A 26112-nucleotide genomic window follows, 5' to 3' on the forward strand; every position below is an offset into this window, starting at 1 on the left:
CTGCTTGCCTGCAGGCTCACATGGAAGGGGTGGGGGTGTGAGACATTTCCTCTGCACCAGGATGGATGTGTGTGTGTGTGTGTGTGTGTGTGCGTGCATGTGTGTGAGTGTTTTCTTGCTTGCTCTCCCTATTGCTTCTTGGCCTTGCATGGTGAGATGAAGCAAGAGAGCAAAGCAGATGGGAAAACAGGACAACTCCTCCCTGGGGGACAGAGCTGCAGCTCCTGGTGGGAGCCCACGGGTGCCAAGGGGTGTTGCAGACTGGGGAGATGGGGCACTATGGCACTGCCTGGCAGAGAGGCACTGTGCTTACCTGGCGAGCTGGGAGACGTTGGCTTGCAAGCGTGCCAAAGCCGTGTGGAAACTGCTCATCACATTGTACCAGATACACCTCGGTCACCAGTGCCTGTGGTTTCTGGAAGGTGCTCCTGTGCCTGTGCTTCTGGAAGGAACTCCTCTCTAGTTCAAAGCATTTCTCTTTCCAAGGTTTCAAGGTCTTCAGGTGTGGAGAGCCAGTTTGCCTTTCTGTATGATCAGTTGTACTGTTATGCCTCTGCTGTTCACTGTCTAAATGAGACCTAGTTAGGGAAATGAATGTAAATGAAATATGCTAATGCTGGTAATGCCTGGAATGTTGTCAGGTATGGTACTGTGAGAATAGCATTCTGATTTACTTTTCAAGAGTAAATGGTTACAAAGGACTGCATCTCACTGGAGCATTCTTTTTCAAAGTACTGTTTCTTCTGATATGAGGAGGTTGGATTAAATATATCTATACAGATACAGGGAGAAAAAGTTGAAAATTTAAAGTGAAAATTAAGGAGATTTGATAGGAAATGGTTATTTAATGATTTTTTTTAAAAAAAAGGGTAATAGGAAAAGGTTAAAAATACACATTGAAAAATTTAGATTTTGGGTAATATCTGCAAAGCTAGACCCAATTGGTACATGTATGTTCCTTATTACACTCTCCTATTAAGTTTCTTTGTTCCTTTTATTGTTTTTAAAATCTTCTCAGTAGATCGTATATTCTGCTGAGCCTGATTGTCTCTGCATGTGGGCCCTTGGGTTATCAAGTAAGTACATTTTTCAGAAGAAAAAAGCCCTTCAGTCCAGAATGTCCCCGTTGAACCAGTTGGACATGGACTGGGAAAGGAGAGCCCTTTAGCTTACAGTCATGGACCAAATCCAGCCGGTGATGACCACCAAAGTGTCCCAGAAAAAGAAAAAACCCTGCCGTAAGAAGGCTCTGCTGCCATTTCAAACACGCCGCAGTGGGAGCAGCAAGCAGCCTCTGTATTTGCTCTTCACTTGGCTCAGGAGGGTTTTGCTCCTGGCCCACCATTCCCAGGCTGGTTTCCCATACCTGTTCTCCTTCAAAAAGTCCTTGAAGAGTGCTGGCCTGAAACTGTCAGCTTGTGTTACAAGCCACAAATCCTGCTATGTCCCATGTTGTGCAAGAGTGCAAATAAATAAATATTGGTTGTAAAATTATTCAGTCTTTATGAAATCCAGCTAGACTGCTTGGCTTTTAATAGCATCAGCCCTGAATTACACGTCTGGACTAGACACAGTGCGGAGATGAATTTCCTTTAATTTGTTCCAGAGTAACTCACCATTTAATTTAACTGAGCAGTTCCTTGTTCTCCTATTCTGGAATGATGGATTGTGAAATGCACTCCTTTAAATTAATCCAGATGCTTGATTTCTGTCAGCAGAGTAATCATTCTCAGTGGTATGCTAAGTATGCTTTTAAAAGGTATGGTGAATATGAATGATATGCACTTGGTTGACTATTTAAGTGTTTACACTTTCCAAACATAACAGAAAAAACAAAGATGGCTTAGCTGCATTTTTTATAACCTTTCAGAAGTGATCATTCAAATAACATCAAAAGGACTTAAATGGATTTCTAAATTTGATGGTACAAGTGAGGGCAACTCCCCTCTCATCAGAGAACCATCAATTTAAAATGGGGCTGAGCAAAGCTTATAATATTTCTGATTGCAGGGCTTCCATAGATCATCCAGAAAGATTTCTATTGGAGCCATTAATGGTAAAATATTTCATGTGGGTGCTGTCACTGCTTATGCTGGCTTGATGTTGCAAGGGAGCAGTGCCCATTTTTTTTTTTCTTTTGCTGTTTTTACTTCTTAAAGATGAAGTGGGGCATTTCTGGAGAGGAGAAAAGAGGGAGTGTATGAATACTTTGTATTTCTATACTGTCTCCTTTACAAGAACTGCAAAAAGTTATAGTGAAGCTGAGTAAGTGATATTGATGTAAACCAACCCATCAGCTCCTGTCAGCCCAGACACTCCCTTACCCTGTGTTATCAGAGCTAAGGACTATCTGAATGCCACAGCTAGACACCGCACACCATTCCCTAGGTCCAGCTGGAACCTGACAGCAATAGTTATTCTTAAATGTGGGAAGACAAGACAAATCCTCCTGTCATTGAAATACGTGGCAGTGCTTTTTAGTCAAAGGTAAATGTCCCTAAACTTTTATCAACACATGAACTGCAGTACACACTTGCCTACCCATTCATTCTTGGCAGGTTTACACCGACAGAAAATGGCACATCTAACAACTGACCTTGGCTGAGATCTGGGTTCCTACTTTGTACATAGGAGCAATGTGTTGGAAAGGGCATTTGGAATCAGGCGGCCTGAATCCTTTTACTTCACCACCGGTGGTAGACATAGAGTTGGTATCTTCTCTGCAAAACAGATTTAGATCTTACTGAGAAATACGTAAAAGGCTTATACTGTCCAAAATATTAGGCCAAGATGTTTTACAAAAAGTAAGAAACTGAGCTCTTATGTAGGGCACAACTTGAAAGGTGATTGCGTGTGCTGACATCCTAGTATTGACAGGATAATGTACTTTTTTATTGATCCTTCTAAAGCCTTTTACATATGGAATGCATACTTGACTTGTTACCTTGCCTAGGTAGCTAACGTATACCTTATACGTTCCAAATCTAGCTCTCCACGAGCCTGGGACACTTGGCTCAAGTAATTTTGTGGATATTTGGCAAGCAGAGGAAATGGCATGTGCATTTTCTACTGTTCTGACTTAGCCACCTTTATCTGCCTTCCTGCTTAAAAGAGAAGGTGAAGAATTGAAGTCTGCTTCATACTTCTTGCCAGCCCTCTCTCAGGACAACACATACTGTTGTGGCCTGCCAACTCCAGGTCCTACAATAGCTTACACAGCCAAGCCATCTAAAGAAAAATTGGCTCAGTAAGGTAGGAGTTGTGTTCTGCCTGGATACAAACAAGAATGTACACAGCCTTCCATCACAAGTAGGCTGGCACCAACCTTTACTTCAGTCTTAGACAAGGACTGGGTACTGCTGAAATCTGAAGTGAGCTAAGGCAAATCAATGTCTTTTGTTCTGAAGTGTTTTTATTAATGAGTTTTAGTGGTTTGGGTGGTTTGGTGTCAGTATTTCATTTCTGAACACCTTAACAGCAATCTTCTTCAAATTCAAAATGTGTGAAATACTCTTTTGAGTTTTGAAAGTCACTTATAGCAAAGTAGTTCAATAACCAATCCAAAGGCTTTAAGGACTTAAAACCAAGCTTTACAGGCCTTGCTATGTTTCCAAAACAGAAACTGATTATAAAATTGGTTTGCGGTTGTGCCTGGATTGCAGATGCCTTTTATACCCGTCACTTGATAGTGGAGACCTTCTGGTCAACTAGATATGTTATGGAAGATACAGCCATGTATCTTAAATGTATATTTAATCAAAGTTAAACTGGGCTTTTGTCTTTGTGCTGCTATTTGATAGGACCACTGTCTCTGTTAGTCTTCAGACCTAGGCTTACGGCCTTTCTTAGAACTAACTGGCAAAGATTTGTTAGCCAGAATGGGTGCTTTCAGCTCCTCTAGGAGAGGAGCTGGGAAAGGTTGAAGGCCCTGACAGAGACCACAGAATGAAAATTGGGTGTTGATGTCTTTGGTAGTGACTTTGAGTTCTTTGTTATCCCCTAAAACACAAATCAAACTAAACCATGATTAAGGCCTGGTGTCTCAGACAGTTTCACTGTTCATACCTAGCTTGTCTCACAAAAGACTTTTTGCAGGGGTGCTAAGAGCCTCCTAAGCGCTTGCCAGGGGCTTTGCATAAGCTGGTGTGAGTCACAGGCCACTCCATAAGCTGCTGCAGTGCTATGCTTGCTTTGGGCCAACCAGCTTGGGTACTCTTGACATTTTTGGATGTCTTCTAAACATGTAATGCTGATAGAAATGTTGTTTAAATATTTGTGAGTTATTTAAAAATAGTGCGTCAAATAAGCAGCCTTGTGACGCACGACAGATATCTGGCTCAGATGAGTGCTTCGGTGAAGAAGGAAGAGGTCAGCACGAGTTATGTACACAACTTAAACTCTGACGAGAGACATGTTGGATCCATGAAACAGGGCAAAACTAGTCCCCCATCGGAGAGCCCCACAGCACTTGGGGCCTGAGGCGAGAGCGGTCCGTGGTGCTGAGCAGCCTCAGCTGGCCCCCAACCCGGCTGGAGGGATGCTCGGCCGCCCTCTGGCAGGCGGCTGCCCAGGGTTTCGTCATGCCCTGCTGCTTGATGGCCAGGGAGCATGGGTGTGAGAGGAGAAATGCTCTCTGGAGACCTGGAGGACAGGCAGACTGGGGCTGCCAGGCATCCCTGCCCCAGTTCTGAGCTATGTAGACTCTCTTAATATTTCCCCTGCTTGGTGCCCATCTGCATTCTTAGAAAACTAAATTTTAGGAAGCTCAAGGGAATGAGCTTGCAATCCAACCATGGTTAAGCAGTTTCTTCTCAGTATTATTAGATAGAACATTTGAGGTCAGGACCCATGGCTGCTGGACAGAGGGGAAATGAGATTCCTGTGATAGATGTGAGAGTTACACATCACCTATTAATTATATTAAATATTAATTTTATGAGCCTTAAAATATTAATAAAATGTTTAAAAAACAGCTTTCATATATGAAGTGTATTCTCTTCTTTCAGTAAACAATTATTATGTAGAGATTAAAATAAGCTACCAGGCATTACTGGGACACATTATAGTCAATTAAGGAGGCCGAGCCTACTATAACATTTGAGTCCGGTTTTATGTTGCCTTTAAATTGATTTGACACCAATTCCAGACCTATTGTAAAAATGAGATACATGATTAGAGCAGCACTGTCATCTTTCCAAGGTTTTTCCACTTTTTAGAATTGCTGCAAAGGAAATTATTTTTAAAGCATTCAGAATATTGACCTGTCTCTTGACTTTTGTCACAATCTATATAATGTCTGCAATGGGAGGTCCTCTGTACTTACCTGTCTAGACAGCACATTTTGTAGATTTGGAAAATGGATTTAAAAGTTACTACTGCAATTTTACACTTTGCCTTACAGATTCTGATCTGTAGTATCTTTTTTTTTTTTTTTTTTTCCTCACTGGTTGCTTTATTCTTGTCCTCTTTGACATCATCTTCTCATTTAAAGTGCCAAAGTGAAAAGCCAAAATGAGTCTCAGCTTCTCTGAGATACAAGCTGTTCTGCTTTTCAGATGAAAATGCTACATCTACTTATGGAATTTATTGAAGCTATTTATGAAATCTTCTGGCTATTATTTCTCCCAAATGACAATTGCATTTTCAGAAGTTTACTATAGGCTTAACATTAGTGATTCAAATTAAAATTTTAAGTATATGTCATAGAAAAGAGTGCATCGGAAAAAAAATCACAGAAAAAGAATAGCAGTGTTTTTTGGAACGTTCTCAAAGATTTCAAATAATTATCTCTTGATGATAAAATTGAGCCAGGAAAATAGCAAATGACATAAATTGTACCATAAATTCAGTCCATAATCTATAATGATAGATTTGGCTCAAATTAACCGCCACACTTTTTTCCTTCTGTCTTGTTGACACATTCCTGGAAATAGATTGGTAAACACTTGTCAAATATCTTTGAAAATAGTTTCAGCCTATGGGGGGGAATGCAAATTGATCAAAGCTGCTGTGACTTTAGTCATACCAAACAGCAGATTTGCTAGCTGTAGGTAAAATCTACTGGTCCCCAGTTACTCATCTGAACAAAATTATGGTTTCACAAATGCTTGCAAATAATGAAACAAGGATGTGAACATGGCCAAACTGAACTATTGTGGAGAATTCAAGCAAGTATTTGTTAAATCTGTTTAATCAGTATTCTATTAAAACCTCATTACCTTTCAGATTTTACTATTCTAATAAGCAATTTCACCAATAAATTATCAAGATTTCCAAAGTTTATATATTCTAGTGCTTGTTATTCATGTGAGCTATCCTACCTAGCTCTCCTGTAATAAAATACTACCTGTTCCTTTGCATCACATTGCTCACATTGATGGCAATCCCACATTGATGGTAATAACACTGGACATCCAGTTCCAAAATACTGAAATGCAGATGTCTTTTTAAATCTGTGACATTTATTTAGCTCAAAAGCAAGAAGTTCTTGGAAAAAATCTCAAGCAAACGTGTTCTCAGGAGATTTCCAACCAAGCAAGTCTGACTGCATGTCCAGATAAGCTTGGGATAGTCTTTGATCTAGTATGGCACTTGCCTCTTGCTGCTTCTTGAGCTGTTAAGACATATAGTTAGAAACCAGCAACTGTCTTTTCATGTGTAAAATCAATCTGCTAAAATTAGGAGGTACTGGTTTTGTCTGGCAAAAAATTGACCTGTTCAGCTGCTCTGATTTGTTGCTGGAATGAGCATCCACTGGATCTTTGAGGAATCCTCTGTCCAGCCACTTTGTTCAATGGCTTAGATATAATGAAGATAGGAAGAACAATAAGCACAGGGTACTATTCTGCTTTTCTGGTGAGGCAAGAAACAGCTGTTCTTCAAGAATGATGTCTGAAAGGATCCGGAGTTTGGATACAGACCCTATTTAACTCAGTCTTGGTTCACAGCAATATCACAGCAGCATCTGAACTCCAGAGGGAAAGACTTGTCTGTCTGTCAGTCTGTATGTTACATCACCTGCTTAACAAGGGGTGGTGACATGCTGCAATGTCTTGAGGAATTTTCTGTGACACCATTTCTCTATGTACCAAGCCCAAACCCCGGTGCAGTGGCAGTGCTGCCATACGAAGGGTTAGTGTCTGTGTGCAATCTCTGCTGCATCAGTGCTGGAGGCATGCAGCTTGTGCTGCCTCTGGGTTGGGAAGGGAACAGTTTAGAATGGATTTTTGAACAACTGTATGACTTCAGGCCTGGTCTACGTGTCAGAGGGACACAGCGGCATAGAAGTGATTCTTCTAAGTTTCATTTCCCAAGTGTCAAAGTGTCATTTCTAGAATGGATCATCCATTCATGCTTAAGTCTCAGCCATTTTGGAGGCACGTTGATAAGACATAGAGTGGGCAGTCTGGTTTTATTCATTTAAATAGATGAAAATGTCCTGATGAGTTTGTTCTCTTTATGTGCTACTGAACTAGCAGTCACTCCAAGTCAAAAAAAATTGTTGTTGGTTGGGTGTCCCTTGGAAGAGCTGGTGGGTGGATAGATTTCAGAATCACTTCAGAGGACATGGGACATTGCAGACTATAGACTGCATCTCAGAGTTGAGACAAAGGTGAGCTGTTTCTTTCCCTAACTTCTTCCTTCATGTAAAATTTGAATGTTGAACAGTGGCAGATTAATGTTGTGTTGTACTCCATCTAGCTCACCAGAAGCTCTGATTTTTTTGTTATTCCCCTGCCTCAGGTGAATACCATTTGTACCAGTGTGTGTATATTAGGTAATCAAAGTGAATTTGTTAATCTGGGCTGCTGGATTTTCTTCCTCCTTTTTTTTTTTTTTTTTTTTTTTGAACTTGTGTCTGGTGGATTCAAATTCATAACCAGCACAACCAATTTTCACAAGCAGTGGGGCATTATATTGAAAAGCTGAGCAGTCATGCCAGAGAAAGGCAACAATACCCATATCTGTTCAGAACTGACATGCCCAGGTATCTGTAAACCACTTGTCACCACTGCCATGTCAGCATCCCATCGGGTTTACCTGCCAGAAGCAGACGCTGTATCCAAGGAGGTGGTTAGCAGTGGGCAGAGGGGTTGTGAAAGAAGGCTTTGTGAACCAAAGCTAATTACATCTGTTGGCTTCTTATGTGGGAAGAGTTGAAAGAAGATACTTTTCCATATAATTCCACACATATTAAGTAGAGGAGCTTCGTGACGTTTTGTTTCCTCCCATGTGATTGTCTGACTCTCCCATTTTACGCAATGTCTTTGGCAATGATCGCCACTGTCCAAAGCAGGACACTCTGTTCGCTGATGCCTGAACAGGACCTGGCACACATCTCCAAGGCTATGCCGTGGCTTGCTCTTTTGGATTGGTTTCTCACATCAAACCCTTCTAGGGTTCCCTTCTAGGGAACATGTTATGGTTCAAAAATGTACTCTGGAGAGTAGCAGATCCCAGCCTGATTGCTTTGCTGGGAAAAACATTTTGTCATTTGTGAGATAATACTGCTTTGAATAAAAAACAAGCATTAATGACAGTGAATCTGTAAGGGCCCATGTGTGGAGCATGAAAAAAGAGTTAAGAGTCATTTATTCCCAAATATCTCAGGTCCAAATATAAGTAGGTGTGATCTAAAAGCTTCCTCAGGACCATTTCAGCAGCTTATTCATTCTACTATGCAGGGCCTCCTCTAGCTGGAGTATAAATAAACCAAGTACAAGTATTCTTATGATTCTAGAAATGCACTTTAATAACAGAGATGACAAAACCTTTCAGAGAGGATACTTTACTGGAAGTAGGAAAAGTAAGTTACAAGCAACAACCATATTTTTTCTGCAACCTATGCAAAATTGTTTTTTTAAAGCTTCAAGAGTTGGAAGTTGTTAATTTGAATTCAGTATGCTTTGAAACCAATTCTACTTATCCAAAACATTGACTAAATTTTGGTAAAAAGAACTGAAATTAAGTCTTCAAGATTGAGTTATCAGGTAGTTGAGTGCTTTCCTTCCTCAGAGATGGATCTGTCTGTGAAGACAGGTTTTGTGGAGCTGTGTTCCTCAGGCATCCAGGCCAATACTTTGTGATGTTAATGCTTTTACGTAGAGAATTTATAAATGTTGGTGGCTCTGCCTTTAGTGTCATCTTTGCCTTTGTGATTGGTTCTTGAGATAGGAGAAAAAGCAAGTGATTGAGAAAATCAAAGTGTTCACACTTTTTCTTGGCCGTCAGTGAGTCAGAGCTGTGATTTTGCTCTGGGTACCCTCTTCTCTGCACCAGGCAGTTAAACTCTTCTGTGCGCTATTCCCAGGCAGGAAGGTTTGACATGGTTGTACATTGCTGGAGGGGATACTCCTTGGGGAACTCCATGTGCCCCCTACAAGCACATTTCTCCTGAGCTTTTTCAAGTTAAATGTTCTGAGTGAATCTATGAAACAAGATGTTACGTTCTTTGTTGCTGCATTGTCTCACCCACATTTTAGGAACTTTACTAGTTCTGGAAGAATTCTTCAATTTGTTTAGTCTAACCATAAAAATTCCTTGAGAAAATCCCTGGTATTCATTGAGATAGCACAGTGTTTGCCTCTTTAAAAAATGCTTTACCTTTAACAACAAAAGACAAAAGCTAAATTCCAGCTTGAGATTTGACCTGCTCTAATGAGAAGCAGATTGCACAATTTTAATGGAAATAAGGGTATAGGGATTTAAAGGAGTGAAGATCAAACCAAGTCATTGTCACCTGCTGGACAAGGCAACACTCCCTGCTGACTTCCAGTATCAGCAATTCCACAATATCTCCTTTCATAACAACACAGAGTAGTTGTGATTATTGTAGCAGCAGATAAACAGCCATATAAAAGGACTATCTTCTTCTAAGGGATACAGGAATAACAAGGATGCTTTACCTTTCCCTTTAAAAAAAGGGTTTGTGTTTTGTTCTACCTTAGTTCTGGTATCTGATATTAGAAAGGGAATTCTCCCTGGTTTTTATTTTGCAGGGATTTCTAAAAAAAGGTAAAGGGTACATTTCCTACTATTGTGGGTTGTTGTGACCTAATTGTTAAAGGCTGAGTTTGGAAAAGAAGACATGAAAATGAAAATTAATGATTACCTGACCTTGTCATGAACCAAAATCCATAGCAGGAGTATCTCTAGATTTCAGGTCTGTGTTTCTTAGGTAAACTTGGAAATGTGAGAGCTTTATCTGCTGCAGGTTTCACTGGAAGGTCCCAGTGAAAGCAGCCAAGCAAAGTTTATTGGGAGATGGAGAAAATACTATGAAAACTATGTAAAATGTTTTAATAATGTTTTAGGATTCTGATGATGACTGTAAAAATGAGGTCTGAGTGGTTTTGAATGACTACAGCCTGGACAAACCATGAGGATATGTTTGCTGTAATCCAACAGCTTTTTGACTGACTTGGAGCCACACTATTTTATCTTGATTTTCAGGGAAAAAAATCTGCTGTTAATTTCAGGGGGCCATTGAATGGGCTTATTTTCTCATACTTCTGTTCTCACACAGATGCTTTCTGACAGAAAGGCCAGAATGATAATGAGATGCTACTTTTTAATATGATGGGTTAATGTTTTGTCTTTGCCTCAACATCACTTTAGTGTATCCAAGAATCTATTTTTTAGCAATATTCTTTTCCTCTTTTTAAGCAAGGTTAAAGAGTTTAGTCATCTTACTCTTGTCCCAAGAGAAGAAGAATAGTGACGTAGTCCAGGTTTTTGCTCATACATCTTGCTCCCTGAAATACACATACCAGCAGTTTGTCTAATCTGCTTACATCATAGATGATAAAGTTTCAGTCTTTGTCCTTGGGAAAATACTGTTCAATCAATGGATTTCCTTGTCAGGAAGTTTTTGGTTTTGTTAACCTGTTTTTTTCTTAAATTTATCTGATTATATCCTATTTTCAATCCTTTTCTTTTGAACTTATTAATTTTCTTCTTTGTAGATGACAATTCTTCCCCACTACCTTTTAACTCTGTCTTAATGCGTTGCCTGGGTTTTGTTCTGCGCTTTTGCTGCCCGTTGGTCTAACTCCTTCATCACGCAGCTTTTCCCTGAACAACTTGTTTCCATAGAAATACTTTTCTTGATGCCTACTGCTATAGTCATAGCTGACATTAGATTTCTTGATCTCCTATGTTAATGTGAGATCATCAGCAAGCAAAATGGAAAACAATTACTTTGGGATCTTACTAAAAGAAAGTCAGAAATGAAATTCCATTTGGCTTTGATTCCTGAAAAGTGTTTGTTGTGGGAGGCAGTAAAAAGGAGTGATGGGGAGAAAAGAGTGAGGTGATCTCTGGTAAATGTATTTGCATGGGAAATATTCCAGTGACATCAGAATTAAAATATGCAAGAAGCTTGGCTTTGATGAGATGTGACTCCATTTCTTGGCACAGTGCCTGTCTGAAATAACTTCAGGAACTTGGGGGTTTTGTACAGTTTTGGTTAAGTATGAGTGAGGGATTTAGAAGCAGCAGACTCATTTATAAAAATGATTAATTTTGTTAAAGTTGTTTAAAATGACCCACTCTGGGATTGTCTTTCACCATATTTGAGCAAAGTGGAATGTAACTGGTTTGGAGACGCTGTGTACAGGATCCCTACATGTGTTGACCCGCAGTAGGCTGACGGCTGGGTTTTTTCACAAGTTAAGCCAACTTGTGATGCAACCTGTCAGAAGGGTTCTGGAGAGTCTTCAGCAAGGGTAAGTGGTTTCAGAAAAGACGAAATCAAGCATTAATGATCATTTGGGGAAAAGATCCTGTTTTCCAGGCTTCAGTCCCTAACAATGGCGTAAGATTTGGGGCTTTAGTAATGTTATTGGCTGGTCCTTGGTAAGCTGCAGAGCTGGGAATGGAAAAGCCCAGGTGAGCAGGAAATAGATTTTGTTGTCATCTCTCCCTCTGGCATGGGAACCTCCATCAGCAGCTCCTCAAATCTGTGGCCAGGGAGCTGGGTGCGGAGGGTTTGACACACTGTGAAAATACCCAAATGCCTCTTCTGAAACTGAAAACAGTAATTCCTACTTCAGCTATTGGTGCTAAGGACCAGCTTCTGTAGAGTGTAAACTTAATGTGTGTGGGCTGAACCTCCTGTAGTCAGAGGCTGATGCAAGGATCCCACAGGTTCATTGTACTAAAGGATGGGTAAAGTGATCAAGAGAGGGAAATGTGATTCCTTCCTGAAAAGCCTTCATAAATTCTTCACTTAATGCTATGTCATACTAAAGTAGTCCCCCCACAAGATTTTCTGTAGGCCTTTTCTTAATCAGTTACCCATACAACACTAGGAAGCTTGCCATAAGTTTATTGTTCAAGAAGCAACTTAAGTACCTAAAAGAGAGAGAAAATGAGCATTTTAAGGCTGTGCATTGTCATTTCATGGCAAATGCCCAAAGGAAAATGAGTGGGGAAATGAAACTGCATAGTCTAGTTGGGAGCATTTCTATCATATGGACACAGTCTACTGATGTTATCCCCAGATTTAAATTATACATTCTGTCTCCCTAACCCAAGCACATAGCTGAGAATTTAATCAGTGCAGGGTGTGTACTTTTTATATGGCTTTGGGTGGGTCTGGCAAAAAGCATTTTCTTAGCTAATCATAGCTAGGTGCCATATATCATACTACATTAATTTCTTCTGTATTGTGTACCCCAGTGCCAATATCAAAGATATTTTTTATTGTGCCATACAAATTTTCAGTTTAGGAACCAATTGCATGAAAAAAAAAAAGTCTGTGCAAATTTTGCATTTGGTTGTTATATAGAAAAAAAATCTAATGGTAATGAAACGCACCCATAAATTGCAGCTTCATTAGGGTATGATGATCCTAAATGAGATTGGGGTAAATGAAATGAACAGAAAAATGCACTACTTCTTCACTTCTTAAATCTTCATTTAGAAAAAAACCCCAGCCACATCCCAAAGTATTCATGTTTCAAATAGAAAATTTTTGCTTATCCACTGCATTCAATCTTCCTTTTTTTTCCCAGCTGTGTTTTAAGCTCCAAACTGTAAGAGCCTAGAAGTTGTCCTACAGAAATTTAGAACCTGATCTGGTTATCTGGAATGGCTCATAGAGTTCCAATTATCTTTCAACCTCTGTAAACTAGCACAGCATCCCACTTTTATGTTTGCCCTATAGAACTGTAATGCCTAACAGTCCAGCAGATATAAAATTACTAGTGATTCAGAGTTAACTTCCAGGGAAATAATTTTAAATGTATTCATACCTTTGACATGTTCTTCTGAGACCAGCCTACATGTCACTGTACCTTGCTGAGTATCACCACACAATGGTAGAGGTGGTAAAGGCTGATCATGTATTTTTATTAGAAATCTACAATTTTGTATTGCTCATCTTGGCTTAAAAATCAGCTCAAAAGTTTTTCTTTTTTTAAAATAAATTTAATGTGAAAAAATAGACCATCTACATTTAGAGCTTGCGGGGGTGGAGCTGTGTTAGTTTAGGTCAGTAAAACAGCATCATTAAATGCAGAAAATAAAATCATAGCAGCAATGAACTACAGCAAATGCAAAGAAATCTAGTTAGTTGCAAAGGTCACAAAGCATGCTAATGTTTTTAGCACACAGATTCATTGCTCAATTGCGTATGAATTTTTCAGACCACAAACTATTTTTTGTCTAGACTAAGTCTATATAAGCAAAATAAAAGTAAAGGTTCTCTGTGTTCCATGAACACCACTGTGGCAAGGGACCTAACTGCAACACAATAACCACATCGTGTGGCTGGGTCACACTCAGTAGTTGGGATCAGGCATTGGGTTTAATCATGGATCCCAGCTCCTGTTCTGTTCCATCAAAAGTCAAAAAGTCTGCTGCTAGGCACAGTATCTGCTTTGCAGGATGCAATGCCAGTCTTAACTTTTTGCGTGCAGGGTAGAGGCAACATGTTCTAGGTATTTGTTAGGAAGGAAGAAATGGAACAGTAGCTAATTTTGTAAAAATGTGAGTAATCCATCCAAAGGACATTGGCAAAATGTTAAAACATTGAGGTAAACCAGCAACTTCACCACGAAGTGTTGGTTTGCCTTCAGTCTAAATGAATACAGGTAATTGGAATGAGATAACAATTCTGTATAGCCAGATATAGCCTGTCTCCTGGGCTGCATCAGAGCAGTGTGGCCAGCAGGGCGAGGGAGGGGATTCTCCCCCTCTGCTCCGCTCTTGTGAGACCCCCCCTGCAGTGCTGTGTCCAGCTCTGGGGGCACCAACAGCAAAGGACACGGACCTGCTGAGCGGTGCCAGAGGAGGCCACGAAGATGATCGGGGGCTGGAGCACCTCCCCTGTGAGGACAGGCTGAGAGAGTTGGGGGTGTTCAGCCTGGAGGAGAGAAGGCTCCGGGGAGGCCTTAGAGCGGCCTCCCAGGACTTAAAGGGGGCTGCAGGAAAGGGGGGAGGGACCTTTATCAGGGGGTGTAGGGACAGGATGAGGGGTAACAGTTTTAAACTGAAAGAGGGCAGATTTAGATTAGATAGAAGGAAGAAATTCTTCCCTGTGAGGGTGGTGAGGCCCTGGCACAGGTTGCCCAGAGAAGCTGTGGCTGCCCCCTCCCTGGAAGGGTTCAAGGCCAGGTTGGACGGGGCTGTGAGCAACCTGGCGTAGTGGAAGGTGTCCCTGCCCATGGCAGGGGGCTGGAACTAGGTGATCTTTAAGATCCCTTCCAACCCATGTCCTATCTAGGTAGGTATTGATGAGGCAGCCGTGCTGCAGTACAGGCAGGGCAGCAGGGTGCTGTGCAGGGTGCTCAAGCTGTGAGGAAAGGTGCCATCTGGAGCCCCGAGGGGTGACTGCAGGCCAGCGGAGCTGGCTGTGCCATGGGGGAGAGCAGCACCAACGCTGGCACCTGAGCCTGAAGCGGAGGCCCTGCCATCACAGTCCTACAGCGGCCACAGCTCGGAACGCAGACGGGTGCAGCACGGCCAGGACGGGCACCCCAACCAGCACCGTGCCCTGCCGGGGCAGCAGGGCAGGACCTGGCATGACCACTGACACAGGCAGGAGCGTCGTGGAGCTGCCGGTGGGCCAGGGAGGCGTCAGGCAGGGCTGTGGAGAGCAGGGGCTGTGCTCAGGGGTAAGAGGGTCCGGCTGCTCAGGGCTGAGTCCGTACCCAGCGAAGTGACCTGCAGTGGTGGGCTCAGCCAGCTACGCTGTGGTAGGTGACATCGTTGGGTGAGAATTCAGGTGGGTGTTGCAGAGACCTTCTATTCCTCTTTCATATTGCTCCTTTATTAGTATGATGATAGTTCCTGGGCTGTCTACACTTCAGATCATGCTCTTCTAGCAGCTCTTGCTTTTGCTTCGTAGTTTGATGCATGTAAGGAACACTTAGTAGATTTTCGGACTTTGCTGCATATCTTTGAATATCAACAAGCTTTGTCAGGGTATATTGACCAAGTAAAAGATTGTCCATTGACCTGGACTCGACAGCTGTAAGCAGACTCAGCACGGCATACCCGCAGCAGGGCTGATAAACTAGCTTTCTTTTAAATATAATCACTTACTGGCCAGCCTCTGTTGGGTTAAATACTTCCTAACATGTAGGTTGAACCTGTATCACACACAGTGGTTTTATTGGCATTTTGTAGAATTAGGGAAAAGTTGATGCTACACCATGAAAGAGCCAGACAATACTCTTGTTTTGGTTTTTGTTACTTCTGTGCTATAGGTTTATTGATATTGGCTCTATTGGAAGCAAGCCGTTACCCTTCCAGTTCCTCCTAGGAATTTTACATCGAATATTTCTCAATCACGTACAAGGGTCCTGCAAAAAAACAGCCATAAGGAGCTTCTGCATCAGAGAAATGTATCTGTTCCTGCTTTACAGCCAGCAGGACCGAAGCATGGAGAAGCAACGTATCTGGGTTTAGACTGCAGGCAGATAAATCCTGTCTCTTGCCCCACTTACTTGGATAGGAATTTTCACATGTGGATTTGGAAATTAGAGAGTTACACTCTCATTTCTCCTCGAGTTGATGGGAGTTAGATATCTAATTCCTTGAGCCCTTTTAAATTCTTGTAGAGCAAACACTATGTTCTCTAACTTACGTAGAAACAATTAAAAGATCAGCCAACACTGACTAGCTAGTTAGTCTGGTCTGCAAAGAAAATGCCTTTAAACTTGTCTAGGTCCCAGTAACCAACATGGGAGGCTAAGGACAAGGACCCCGAGTAAAGTTCCTAATGTCAGCTTGGGAGTCCTAGTAATCAGCTTGGGAAGCTAATGCCAAGGAGCTGGATAAAGATGCAATTAAGGTTGCCACAAAGTACTGGGATACATTGCAGTTCCCAGCTGTGATAACTGAAGAGTTGGCTGCGGTTCCAAAACACCAGCATGATAGTAAAGTAGGAATGAGAGGACAAATATCTTGGCCTTTTCATTTTCCAGACATTTATATTCACTATCTGCATGGAGCCTAAATTATCCTGGCAAAATTCCAAGCAATAGTCCCTTTTTTTTTTTTTTTTCCCTCTTCCTCGAGTGGGTTAATAAAGTACAATTAGGCTTTGCTATTTTGCATTGCACAAGGGACAACAGAATAAACATTTTCATTTACTTATGATCCATCTCAGCTTTTGGAGAGTTTGACAGTTTTATAAGTTTCTGACTGCTTACCCTGGTCAGTGCAAACACCCTGCTTTGAAAGCATTACATTTGAGCCTACAACATTGAGTAGACAACATGTTCAGACTCTCTAAGTAAGAGGAGATAACTTAAGAAAAAACAGTTATTGAAAATCCTGTCACAGGTATAATGCAGTTCTGAACATCCTCAGGAAATCATAGTTCTAGCGCAGCAAATGCATTTTTCACAGAGTGTGTATAAAATGAAATGCCTTATTAGCAGCTGTAAGTCATAGGGAAGTAATAGCCCTGGGAACATACACAGCCCAGAAAGATGCAATGTGAAACTCATAATTTTATCTCCAAATGGACCCCGAAAAAGCCTTGTCGCTTCCACCACTGCCAGCACAACCAATAAAGACAGGATCTAAGTCACTGTGTAAAGGACCTGCCAGCTCACAGCCAACAGCTCGTGAGCTGTAGGAAAAATGCATTGCAGAGTTTGATGTGTGGCTGCCAAGCATGCCCTGTACTTGTCGCCTCCAGTTCTGGAGGAGGCTGAGGGGGACGATAGTTCAGGATTGTCAGTGATGAGAGGAGGCAGCAGCATCTTGCTGTGCTGGAAGAGTTGGTTGTGCTGTGCCAAATCAAGCAGGTTTCAAGGTGGGGGCTCTGGGCGTCTGCTTGTCTTGCTGTTCTAGGAGGATTAATGCCGTGTGGAAAAAAAAAGCTTCCTATATAATGAGTGAGATTGGGAAAGAACAGAATTCTTCGGATTTTTTTCCTGTTGCCTTCCAGATTGGTGTAATACGTACTCAAATAGAGTCAGTCCTACCCTCTTTTCTGTTCTCCTGTCTGAACTCGCATGGCATGGGGAGGAGAGGCTGTGTGAGAGCCGCCTAGCTGTGTGGAGAAAAGCTGCTCCCTTTCGCTAGCACTGCACTCCTATCACAGAAAAGTGGACAAATAGGCTCCTGGAGTAGTTAATGCAGAGGTGCTGCAAACAGCACGAAAACCTCTCAAACTGCTCACTGGCATGGTTTTGGAAGGTGTTCGTATTTAAACACAGATCCCTGTAATTATTTAAGACCTGATCACCGTATGATTCTTACCTGTCAAAACTGGAAAACTATTTTGGATGAAGAAGCAAAAACAATGCATCTACCATGCTTCTAAAAAATGTGCTAAAAAATTACTTTGAAATAGAAGATCTACAATGAGGCACCTCAGTGAAAAACAATACATTTAGACTAAGATTTCATACTAGCTGAGCTGCCCTAAGGGCTGGTGGCCACCCGTGGGCAGTGGCGTGTTCCCATGCCTCTCCCTGCATGTGGCCACCACTGCCCTTGTCTGGCCACTGATGCTCATCGGAACATGTGGTAGACGATTCAGAAAGCTAAAGCATCACAAATCTGATATTGCCAAAAAAAGTGAATCGTTTCCTGCCAGTTTGGCTGACCAGGCTTGCTCATACAGGCTCAGTGTGTGTCAGTGGGGAGGGGAAAGGAAGGAAACAGGGCTCCTGCTTTGGCAGCAGATCTGTGCAACTGAAAAGTTGTGCTGCATCCTGAGAATAAGATTCGTGGTACTTATGCGTTGAAATAGGGTATCCCCACATTTTATTTAGAGCAAGTATTTTTAAAAATTTGAAGTACAATTTGACACTCTTTAGTTGAAGTCTGTGATTATCTTGTAGTAAGACTGACTGGTCTGTTTCATATACAGCTTCTCGATGGTTTCAGTTGCTGCCTGTCCCTTGCTGTTAGGAAAGTGCTTCTTGTGAGGAAAACATTTCAGAGAGAAGGCCTAAATCTCAGCACAGATGTCTTCTCATTATTGCAAGTACTCCTGTTAACACTGATATTCATTCTGATAGGGATTTAGTACACATTGTACCATCTGGTTTCTAACTACCTGAGTCTGGGTTTGCTCTCCAGCCTGCAAACAAGATGGTGCTCAGATGGGGGAATGCAGTTTTTCAGGTTCTAAGCCCAAATGAATGAAGGAGAGGAGATGTCAGCCAAGCTGATGTAGATTCTGGGGCTCCAGAGGGGAGGGGGCAGTGGAGCACGAGTGGCACCACAGTGGAACAAAAGGGGCAGCAGCCATGGAGGGCAAGGCTGTGGCAGGCTGTGGCACAGGCATCATTTTCAGTGCTGTGTTCAGTGGGACTGGACTGAATCCTCGTCAGCACAGAACAGACCTGTGTAACATAGTACAGCCAAAGGATGGCACCAGTCACCTACTGGTGCACTGTTTCTCATAAGCATCTGGCAGTAACCTATCACCCAATAGCCCATGGGGAAATAGCTGGCTTGGCATGAAAATTTTGCTGGCTACCTCTAATCTAAGATAGAATATTAAGCTTTGCAGAAAATCAATTTTTTTTTTCATCTGCTTAATTATGAAATCAGTTCATGAGAAAGAGGTGACATGTTTAGGTTGCTCTGCTATTTAGTTGTGCAGATGGAACCCAAAAGATTGTTAAAAAATTGTCACCTTCTTGTATGACATCTAGCTCACAGGTAGATATGCTTGCAATTGCAATAGTATTTGGGGGTGCTGCTCCATACTGGCTTTCTGAAGGCTCCCCTATTTCCAGTTTCTATTCAGGAACAGCTAACTTCTCTCCAACAAGCGTCTGAGCAGCTATTCTAACATCAGGAAGAACTAAGCAGTTGCTATCAGATTGTGTTTATTAGTACATCTACTTTAAAAGTTGGTTGGTAAACCTGGAAGATTGTTTTGTACAAGGGACAGTGCAACTATAGAAATGGGAATGCAAATTCTATCCAGTCAGTGAGGCTGTCTGGGAAGGTGCATCACTGCATGGCAAGGCAGAGTAGGCAGGCTGTGAAGCCAAGCCAGAGTCAGAAGCTAGGAATGGGTCTTCTGCACAAATGGCTCATCTGTACTGTTTGTCTTGCCAAAAAAAATAGTGTGAGGGTACTTTCAATAGCCCCAGAGAGTCCTCAGGAAAATTGTCTCTGCTTTTCGTGAAGGAATCTTACATAGGAAACTGAACTTTGGCCGCTTTTAAATGCGTGCCTCAAAGCATCATGCAGGTTGCCGGAACTGTGATCGCTGCTTTAGCACCTCCATTAGGGCAGGATTTATAAGTATCTGTTGCACGTTTATAACAGTTGCTGCCCAAGGTGGGTATGTTAGTGTTAGCCGTTAAGGCTAACTCATGATTATTGCTCTTCTTTTACCTCTCTGTGACTTTTATTCTCAGAGCTTTAGAACTCTCCAGGGTCCCTGATGGAGAGCATTGCTGGGGTGCTTCATCTGTATTCTGCTATTACTATCTTAACGAGTTTCCACTTGTCCTTCATGCTGCTCATGACATAAAAGCAAAGCAGTCTTGCACGTCAGTACTGAGTGCAGCCCTATGGAGAGCAGTTATTTCCTTTTGAGCAATTATTTCTTATTTCCTTTTTATTTCCTCCTCTCATATTGATCATTATCATAGTAATGCGGGCTGGTCTGGGAATTTCCTTTCATCAGAGTAAAATTCCTAGGCATTCATTTTCTCTTTATGATTTCAATTTCCAGTAGCACTGGGAGGAGGCAGCATAGACGTCCCTGAAATATAGAGTTATCAATAGGACCTTTTTGGTAGTTATTTTGGCAGCAAAATAATCGCAAATCTAATGGCAAATAATCGTAGACGTGCAGGCCAAGAACTTACTAGTACTTCATGTGTTGTCTCCTAATACAGCAGGGGCATTGCAACATGGGACTGTGCAAAGGCACGTTAAAAGGCCTGAAGATTTACATTAGCAAAGAAAATTCCCCCAGCTCCTGTGTCCTCGTCCTATGGAAGAGGTCACCTCTAAGTGTGAGAATGCCATTACCATTTTATTTTCAGTCATATTCATTGAAAATGTCATCACTAGCTGCAAAATATTTTCTAGCCTGTTCTTATTTGCCTCACTGTTCACGGCTCGGTTTGCTCTAAAAATAGAGTTGTACTTTTCATGTTGTTGGGAACTGGGGAAGCTTCAACCCCTCCACAGTCACTCTCCTGTCTGAGCTAAGGAAAGCTGTGCACAGGCTCAAGTTGACTGCCTTCAAGTGAGGTCTGGAACGAGGACGGCTATAGTTTCTCCACAGCTGAGCTGGTTGAGTGAGTCTACTGGGTTTTTCTAAGTGGAAATGACTTTGTCTGTGTGAAGACTTCTGGTGTTAGACTGGTCCTCCTCCTGGCTCTTTTCTACAGGATTTTTCCTTTCCTGTTTTGCTCTGTGAGTACAATGCTTGTGTTTTATCAGTTCCTTGTCTTGGTATTCAGTAAACGCTGTGTTATGATAAAGATTATGATAAATTATGGCACTAAGTACAGTAACAAATGTAAGCATGGTGTATATAGGCTATTGTGGAAGAAATTAGTTTCTGTTCTGCAGTTTGGAAAAAAAAAAAAAAGGAGTCATGCATCTTTTTATGTAGAAATATCCTTATCATCCTGTGGTATCGCTTTATTCTTGGATGAAAAAGCCATAGAGTTTTGTTATGGATGGCATTGTCCAAATTAATCAAGTGATAATGGAAATAATTTAAAGTTTAGAAATAGAATAATAAAATCATGGAAGTTCTGTAAGTTTTTTGATGAGTTTCTTCAGTCTGTTGCACTGATGATTTACAACTGAGAAGGTAGAGCAAAGCAAGCAGCGAATTTGAATAGGTATGTATGTGAAGTGCCTTGGAATCCTAATCTTTGAGTGCACATGTAAAGAAACTAGTTTTAAGAAACAGGTCTGTTCCTCTAGCCTAGAACACTACATTTTAAGGTACTTTAAAAGCATTTCTCTCTACTGAGCATGCTTGATTTTATGGTAGTTTTAAAATGTTGCTTTCAAAGGAGTCTTTACCTTTTGACTGGTGCTGTTGTAATGTGTGCTGGAGTACACTCACATACAAAAAGTGTAGTATGGGAATCCTCTCCTCTTCCGTAGACCCAGTAATTTCTAGTATTTGCAGAGTTTAGAGCCTACTGGCATGTACTCATGCTAAACATGGTTAGGTTTTTGAGGAATCTGGTGAGTGTTGTGTGATTCTGTGAAGTTGTCTTCTGCTTCTGCTCCTGTGGGACTGTTACAGTATCGGCCACAGGGCTCTATGAATTGTCACAAAATGAGCAGTTAATTCTTGACATCTGCTGTGCTGAAGTGACTGCCAAGTTGCATTGGTGGTTGGCAAGGAAATAAATATTGATAGACCCTAGCAACAGGTAGTCCTGAGAACTCTCGTTCTGGGAATGCTTAGGCTGTGTCCAGTGTTATTAATGTTGTGATAGCATTTTAAGTTTATTTATAGGATTTGTTTGTGTCTTATCACCATCTCTCAGAACTGGAATGCATGAATGGGCTTTGCTGTGGGAAGGCATGGACATGTGTATCATACACCCTCCTGTGGTGACTCATTTCGACATGTAACAGATGCTTCAAGGTCCAAATCTCAGGGGTAGTTGATGTACACGGATGTATGACATCTCAAGTATGTGCTCGCATCTTGCATGTTTGCTATGTATCCTATGTTGGAATGACTGCTCCAAAGCTATGTACTCCAAGTGAGTCGCATACAAGAATTTCTTTCTTTTTAGTAATATACTAACAAACCATTCATATACAAGATCCTCTGAGAATCCACCAGATAAAATTAGCTTGCTTATATTGTGAAAGCACTGACTCTTGTGAGCACTGTAAGTGAACAATTTTATGTTCTTATTGCAGAAATTGAAGCCAGAGAAGCCTGTGACTGGCTGAGGGCTGCTGGTTTTCCCCAGTATGCTCAGCTGTTTGAAGGTATGATTCCTTGGAGTGTTGGGGGTTTTTTACGACTCACTGATTGCAACTAAAACTCATCTAAGCCTCTCCAGCCTGTGGTCTTGAGCAAGATTGTTTTATTGGTATTTTGAAAAAGAATGTTGGAAATATCATCTTGCAATCATAAGTTTTTAAAACAGACACTCAGAAGCAGCCAGCCAGTCAAACAATGCAATTTCAGCATGTTTGCATGTTGTTAAAGCTACAGAGTGCTCATTACTTGTGGGGGAGCTATGGATTTGTTGAGAAAGTGTGTAATTTTCAGACAATACTTGTGCTTCTACCTTAAAACTGTTCTTCTTTAAAATATGTTTATTGTTACAAACATTAAATGTAACAAAAGCTAATATATTTTTAAGAGCGATTTTATCAAAGAGCTAACTAACTTCTGCCTGCTCTTATTCCCACCTCCCCCATTCACTGCGAAATTAAAAATTGGAAGTCAAGCAATAGAGCCCAATCTGAAAGCTGTATACCATGAGAAATGCTTCCTGTTTGACCAGCAGATTTCATTATATAAGCTGTCAGTCTCACGGTTTGTTGGAAATGTACATTGTCATGCTTCTGGGAAATGAATCCTCTGTATTAACTTGCTGTTTATGCAGTGTCCTGACCTGAGTAGGTAAATTAAGCTTAAAAAGTAAGTCAAGAAAATACTGATGGATCTCACAGGTTCCCTCATCTGCAAGGCTAAATCTCAGAAGTTGGAATATTGAACTCCTCAGCTGGTGTATCGATTCGCTTCAAGCACAGCATGATTTGTCGGGCTCACTACACCTCAAAGAGCGTGTGTCATGTGCTGCAGTGTACCTTGCCATCAGCAAAAGCTCATCTAAAATACTCTTAGTTTTATACTGTACTTGAAGGCAGAAGGTGCAGAGAACCTAACTAAAGCAAAACTTTAATTTTGTATTTCTTGGCTGTAGTACTTAGTCACTGCAAGCTCCTGGCAATGCAGCAAATGTTTGTCTACCTGTGACTAATAACAGCAGACAGATACCTACATTTATTCTGCCACTTGCTCCTCACTTGAAGGACATTTGTGTGAATATATGGTTATAGCAATAGATATAGATTTATTTTGCCTACGATAAATATGCTGCAAAATTCAAAGTCTTTGCAATTATAACTCAGATTTCAGATTCAACTTCTTTGTTTACAGATATGCAGTTTCCTATTGATGTAAAAACTGTGAGGAAAGATCATGAATTTTTAGATGGAGATGCGATTGAATCACTATTCAGGTAAACATTAATCATCTTTAATACCTCCAGATTCCATACTTATTTGTCATTCATCTTTTCATGCCTTAGTTTTTGTCACGGATGTTGCGACTGAAGGAAACCACTGAACTTGGTTGTTTTAAGAATTTAAAGGTAAAGTAAGTATGTGTCTGCATGTCTTCCTCAGCCAAGGTCTCAAGCATCAAATCTGTCTTTTCTGTAATGTGAAATGTCTGCAGGCTGAGAAAGAATAATCAGTTCCCTGCAAGCATATGGTAGCATGACAGTTTGCTCTTTAGAATTGGATATTACAGAGTGCAGGGATTTCCTCTGACTAGTGAGCTTCCCCAGAGCTGTTCCAGATGATAAACAGCAAAAATGATCTGCACAAGAGATGTTTTCTGTTTTGTTTTCTTGGATATTTTTTTGAGTGAGAAGAAAAGATATTGATTTAAAATTATTGTTTTGCCACAGCTGTTCACAGAACACAAGTGAAATTGCATTGTCAGTGCAAAGTCAAACCTATTGCTCTTTGGACTTTCCCCATGTAAGTGGGGTGTAAGCCAGGCTAGTGTAGAGGCATTCTACTTTACTACTTCCTGCAGTTATTGAAGCCTTCTCATTGTGAGGTTGTTTAGCAGGTGGAGTGAACTCCAGACTATCCATGCCACACCACCTGGCTGACCCAAGGGACGCAGTGAGAATTTCTGACTGTTAAGGGACTGGAAGTTCCTCTTCTGAGAAAGTGGTTCGGTCCTTTTCTGTATTGTTAGGTCATATGAATTAAAATTCTTCTTGTAACAGGAGCATCGACAGGAGTTGTTTGCATATATGACTCTTATGCACAGCAGATACTAGAGAACCTTTTGGATATATTTTGTTTCTTGATATGACTTCTGTCCTGAGTGTTCCTTGAAGGCTGCCAGTGTGCCTCCCTGTTGATGCCACATATTTGTTTGACAGTTAAGTGACTTGACTAGTTTGGGGCCTTATTGATTCCACAAGTTTTAATTAAGAAGATAGATAATAAAATCTTTCTAAGGATACAGGTTAATGTCTTTTTTTTTTATTATTTATTTTTTAAGAAGTCCACTCAGAGTTTCTTTAATTTTCAAAATCTTAAATCAATATACAGTTTTTCACAATCATTAAAGCTCATCATAGGATTTAGAATTAACTGATTAATTATGGTCCTCTTCTCTAATTTTAAGATGGCAGAATTGGAACTGTGAACATCATGGGGTTGTTAGTTGGTGCTGATTTTGGCAAAATGTATGGAGAACCTCTAACAGAATGTCAGTCTTTGACACCAATAATGAAGACTGCATGGTAGAAGTTCACAACTAGTTTGGTGCATGTTTGTTTCCAAGAAATAAAATAGTTTAAATTTAAAACTTCTGTCTGTTTTTTTATACCCTAGACGGTTGAACACATTGAATAAGTGTGCATCAATGAAAGTGGAAATAAGCCGTCAGAGAAAACGGGTATGCTTTTAAAATATAGTTAATTTTCTCATTAAACATGTGTTTAACTATTATATCAAAAACCTGTTTTTAAAAGGTGTATGAAGGATTAGCAATTTCTGAACTTTTCTTTCTCTTCTCTTCCATCCTGCAAAGCTCTTCCATTTGCATTTTCCACATAGTGATGGAGATTGAAGTTACGTAATGTTAATTTTGTAACTTTGTGAGGTGGGTTTTGAAACAGTTTTAAAAAATAATCTGACACACATTACTGTCCAATAGTTGCACCAAGGCTCCACCTCAGCATGTCTTTATTACTTCCTTAAGTAGTTTCACATCTTATTTAAGGCCTGAATGTGGAATTTCACTCTTACTGACTAAATGAAGGATAAGAAATTAAAGTGGACAATCCAAATAGTGTCAGTCAATGCTGAATGTCTAGCCAATAGAAGTTGGATAGGTTTTAGCTGTGCTGGCTTTGTCCTCTGCTGCAAAAATGTACTGTAGCTAAAACAGAGTTACAGCCACATCTTGGCTGGTTAACACCAGGATTGTAAAGCCTCTTAGGTATCATGGATTAACTGCAGCACTAGCAAGAAAATAACGTCATCTTTTGGAAAAACTTCTAGTTTTTTTGAAACTTCCACTCTGCCATCAGGGAAGAATGGGGTGAGAGGGTCCATGGAGAAGAGACAGGTCATTCCCATCTCTCTAACAGTTTGCTGGCCAGGTGCTGACATGGCATGGGGACCATACAGCAAATGGGGCACCTGGGGCAAATGGCTGGTGAGGCTGAGGGCTCCAAGAGACTGCGCCAGATATTGGTGCTGCCACAGTCCTGCAGCCAAATGCTTCTTTACCTGAAAATGGATGAGTTTTGGTCACAGAAGCATGAAAGAGTGTTTGATTTGTTTGGCTTTAGGAAAGGCCATGTAAAGCCAATACATTTATCTTTCAAAACCTTTGGATTTGCTGCAGAACAGAATTTT

At 41.0% G+C, this 26112-nt stretch overlaps 1 protein-coding gene across 5 annotated transcripts in view; it reads left to right on the plus strand.

Moving 5' to 3' along the window:
* Positions 1-26112, plus strand: part of LOC141949526 (rho GTPase-activating protein 7-like) — a 71747-nt gene that overhangs the window by 16552 nt on the left and 29083 nt on the right. For 4 of the 5 annotated variants that reach the window (XM_074883224.1, XM_074883223.1, XM_074883227.1 and 1 more), the window contains exons 2-4: positions 22345-22416; positions 23600-23681; positions 25081-25144. In XM_074883224.1, the coding sequence (XP_074739325.1) occupies positions 22345-22416; positions 23600-23681; positions 25081-25144 (218 nt within the window). Of the gene's footprint in view, positions 1-20739; positions 20860-22344; positions 22417-23599; positions 23682-25080; positions 25145-26112 lie in introns of those variants that run through there. The other variant, XM_074883226.1, reaches the window with a different exon arrangement.

The sequence above is a fragment of the Strix uralensis genome, chromosome 14 (genome assembly GCF_047716275.1).
Source record: "Strix uralensis isolate ZFMK-TIS-50842 chromosome 14, bStrUra1, whole genome shotgun sequence".
NCBI classification, from domain to species: Eukaryota; Metazoa; Chordata; class Aves; order Strigiformes; family Strigidae; genus Strix; species Strix uralensis.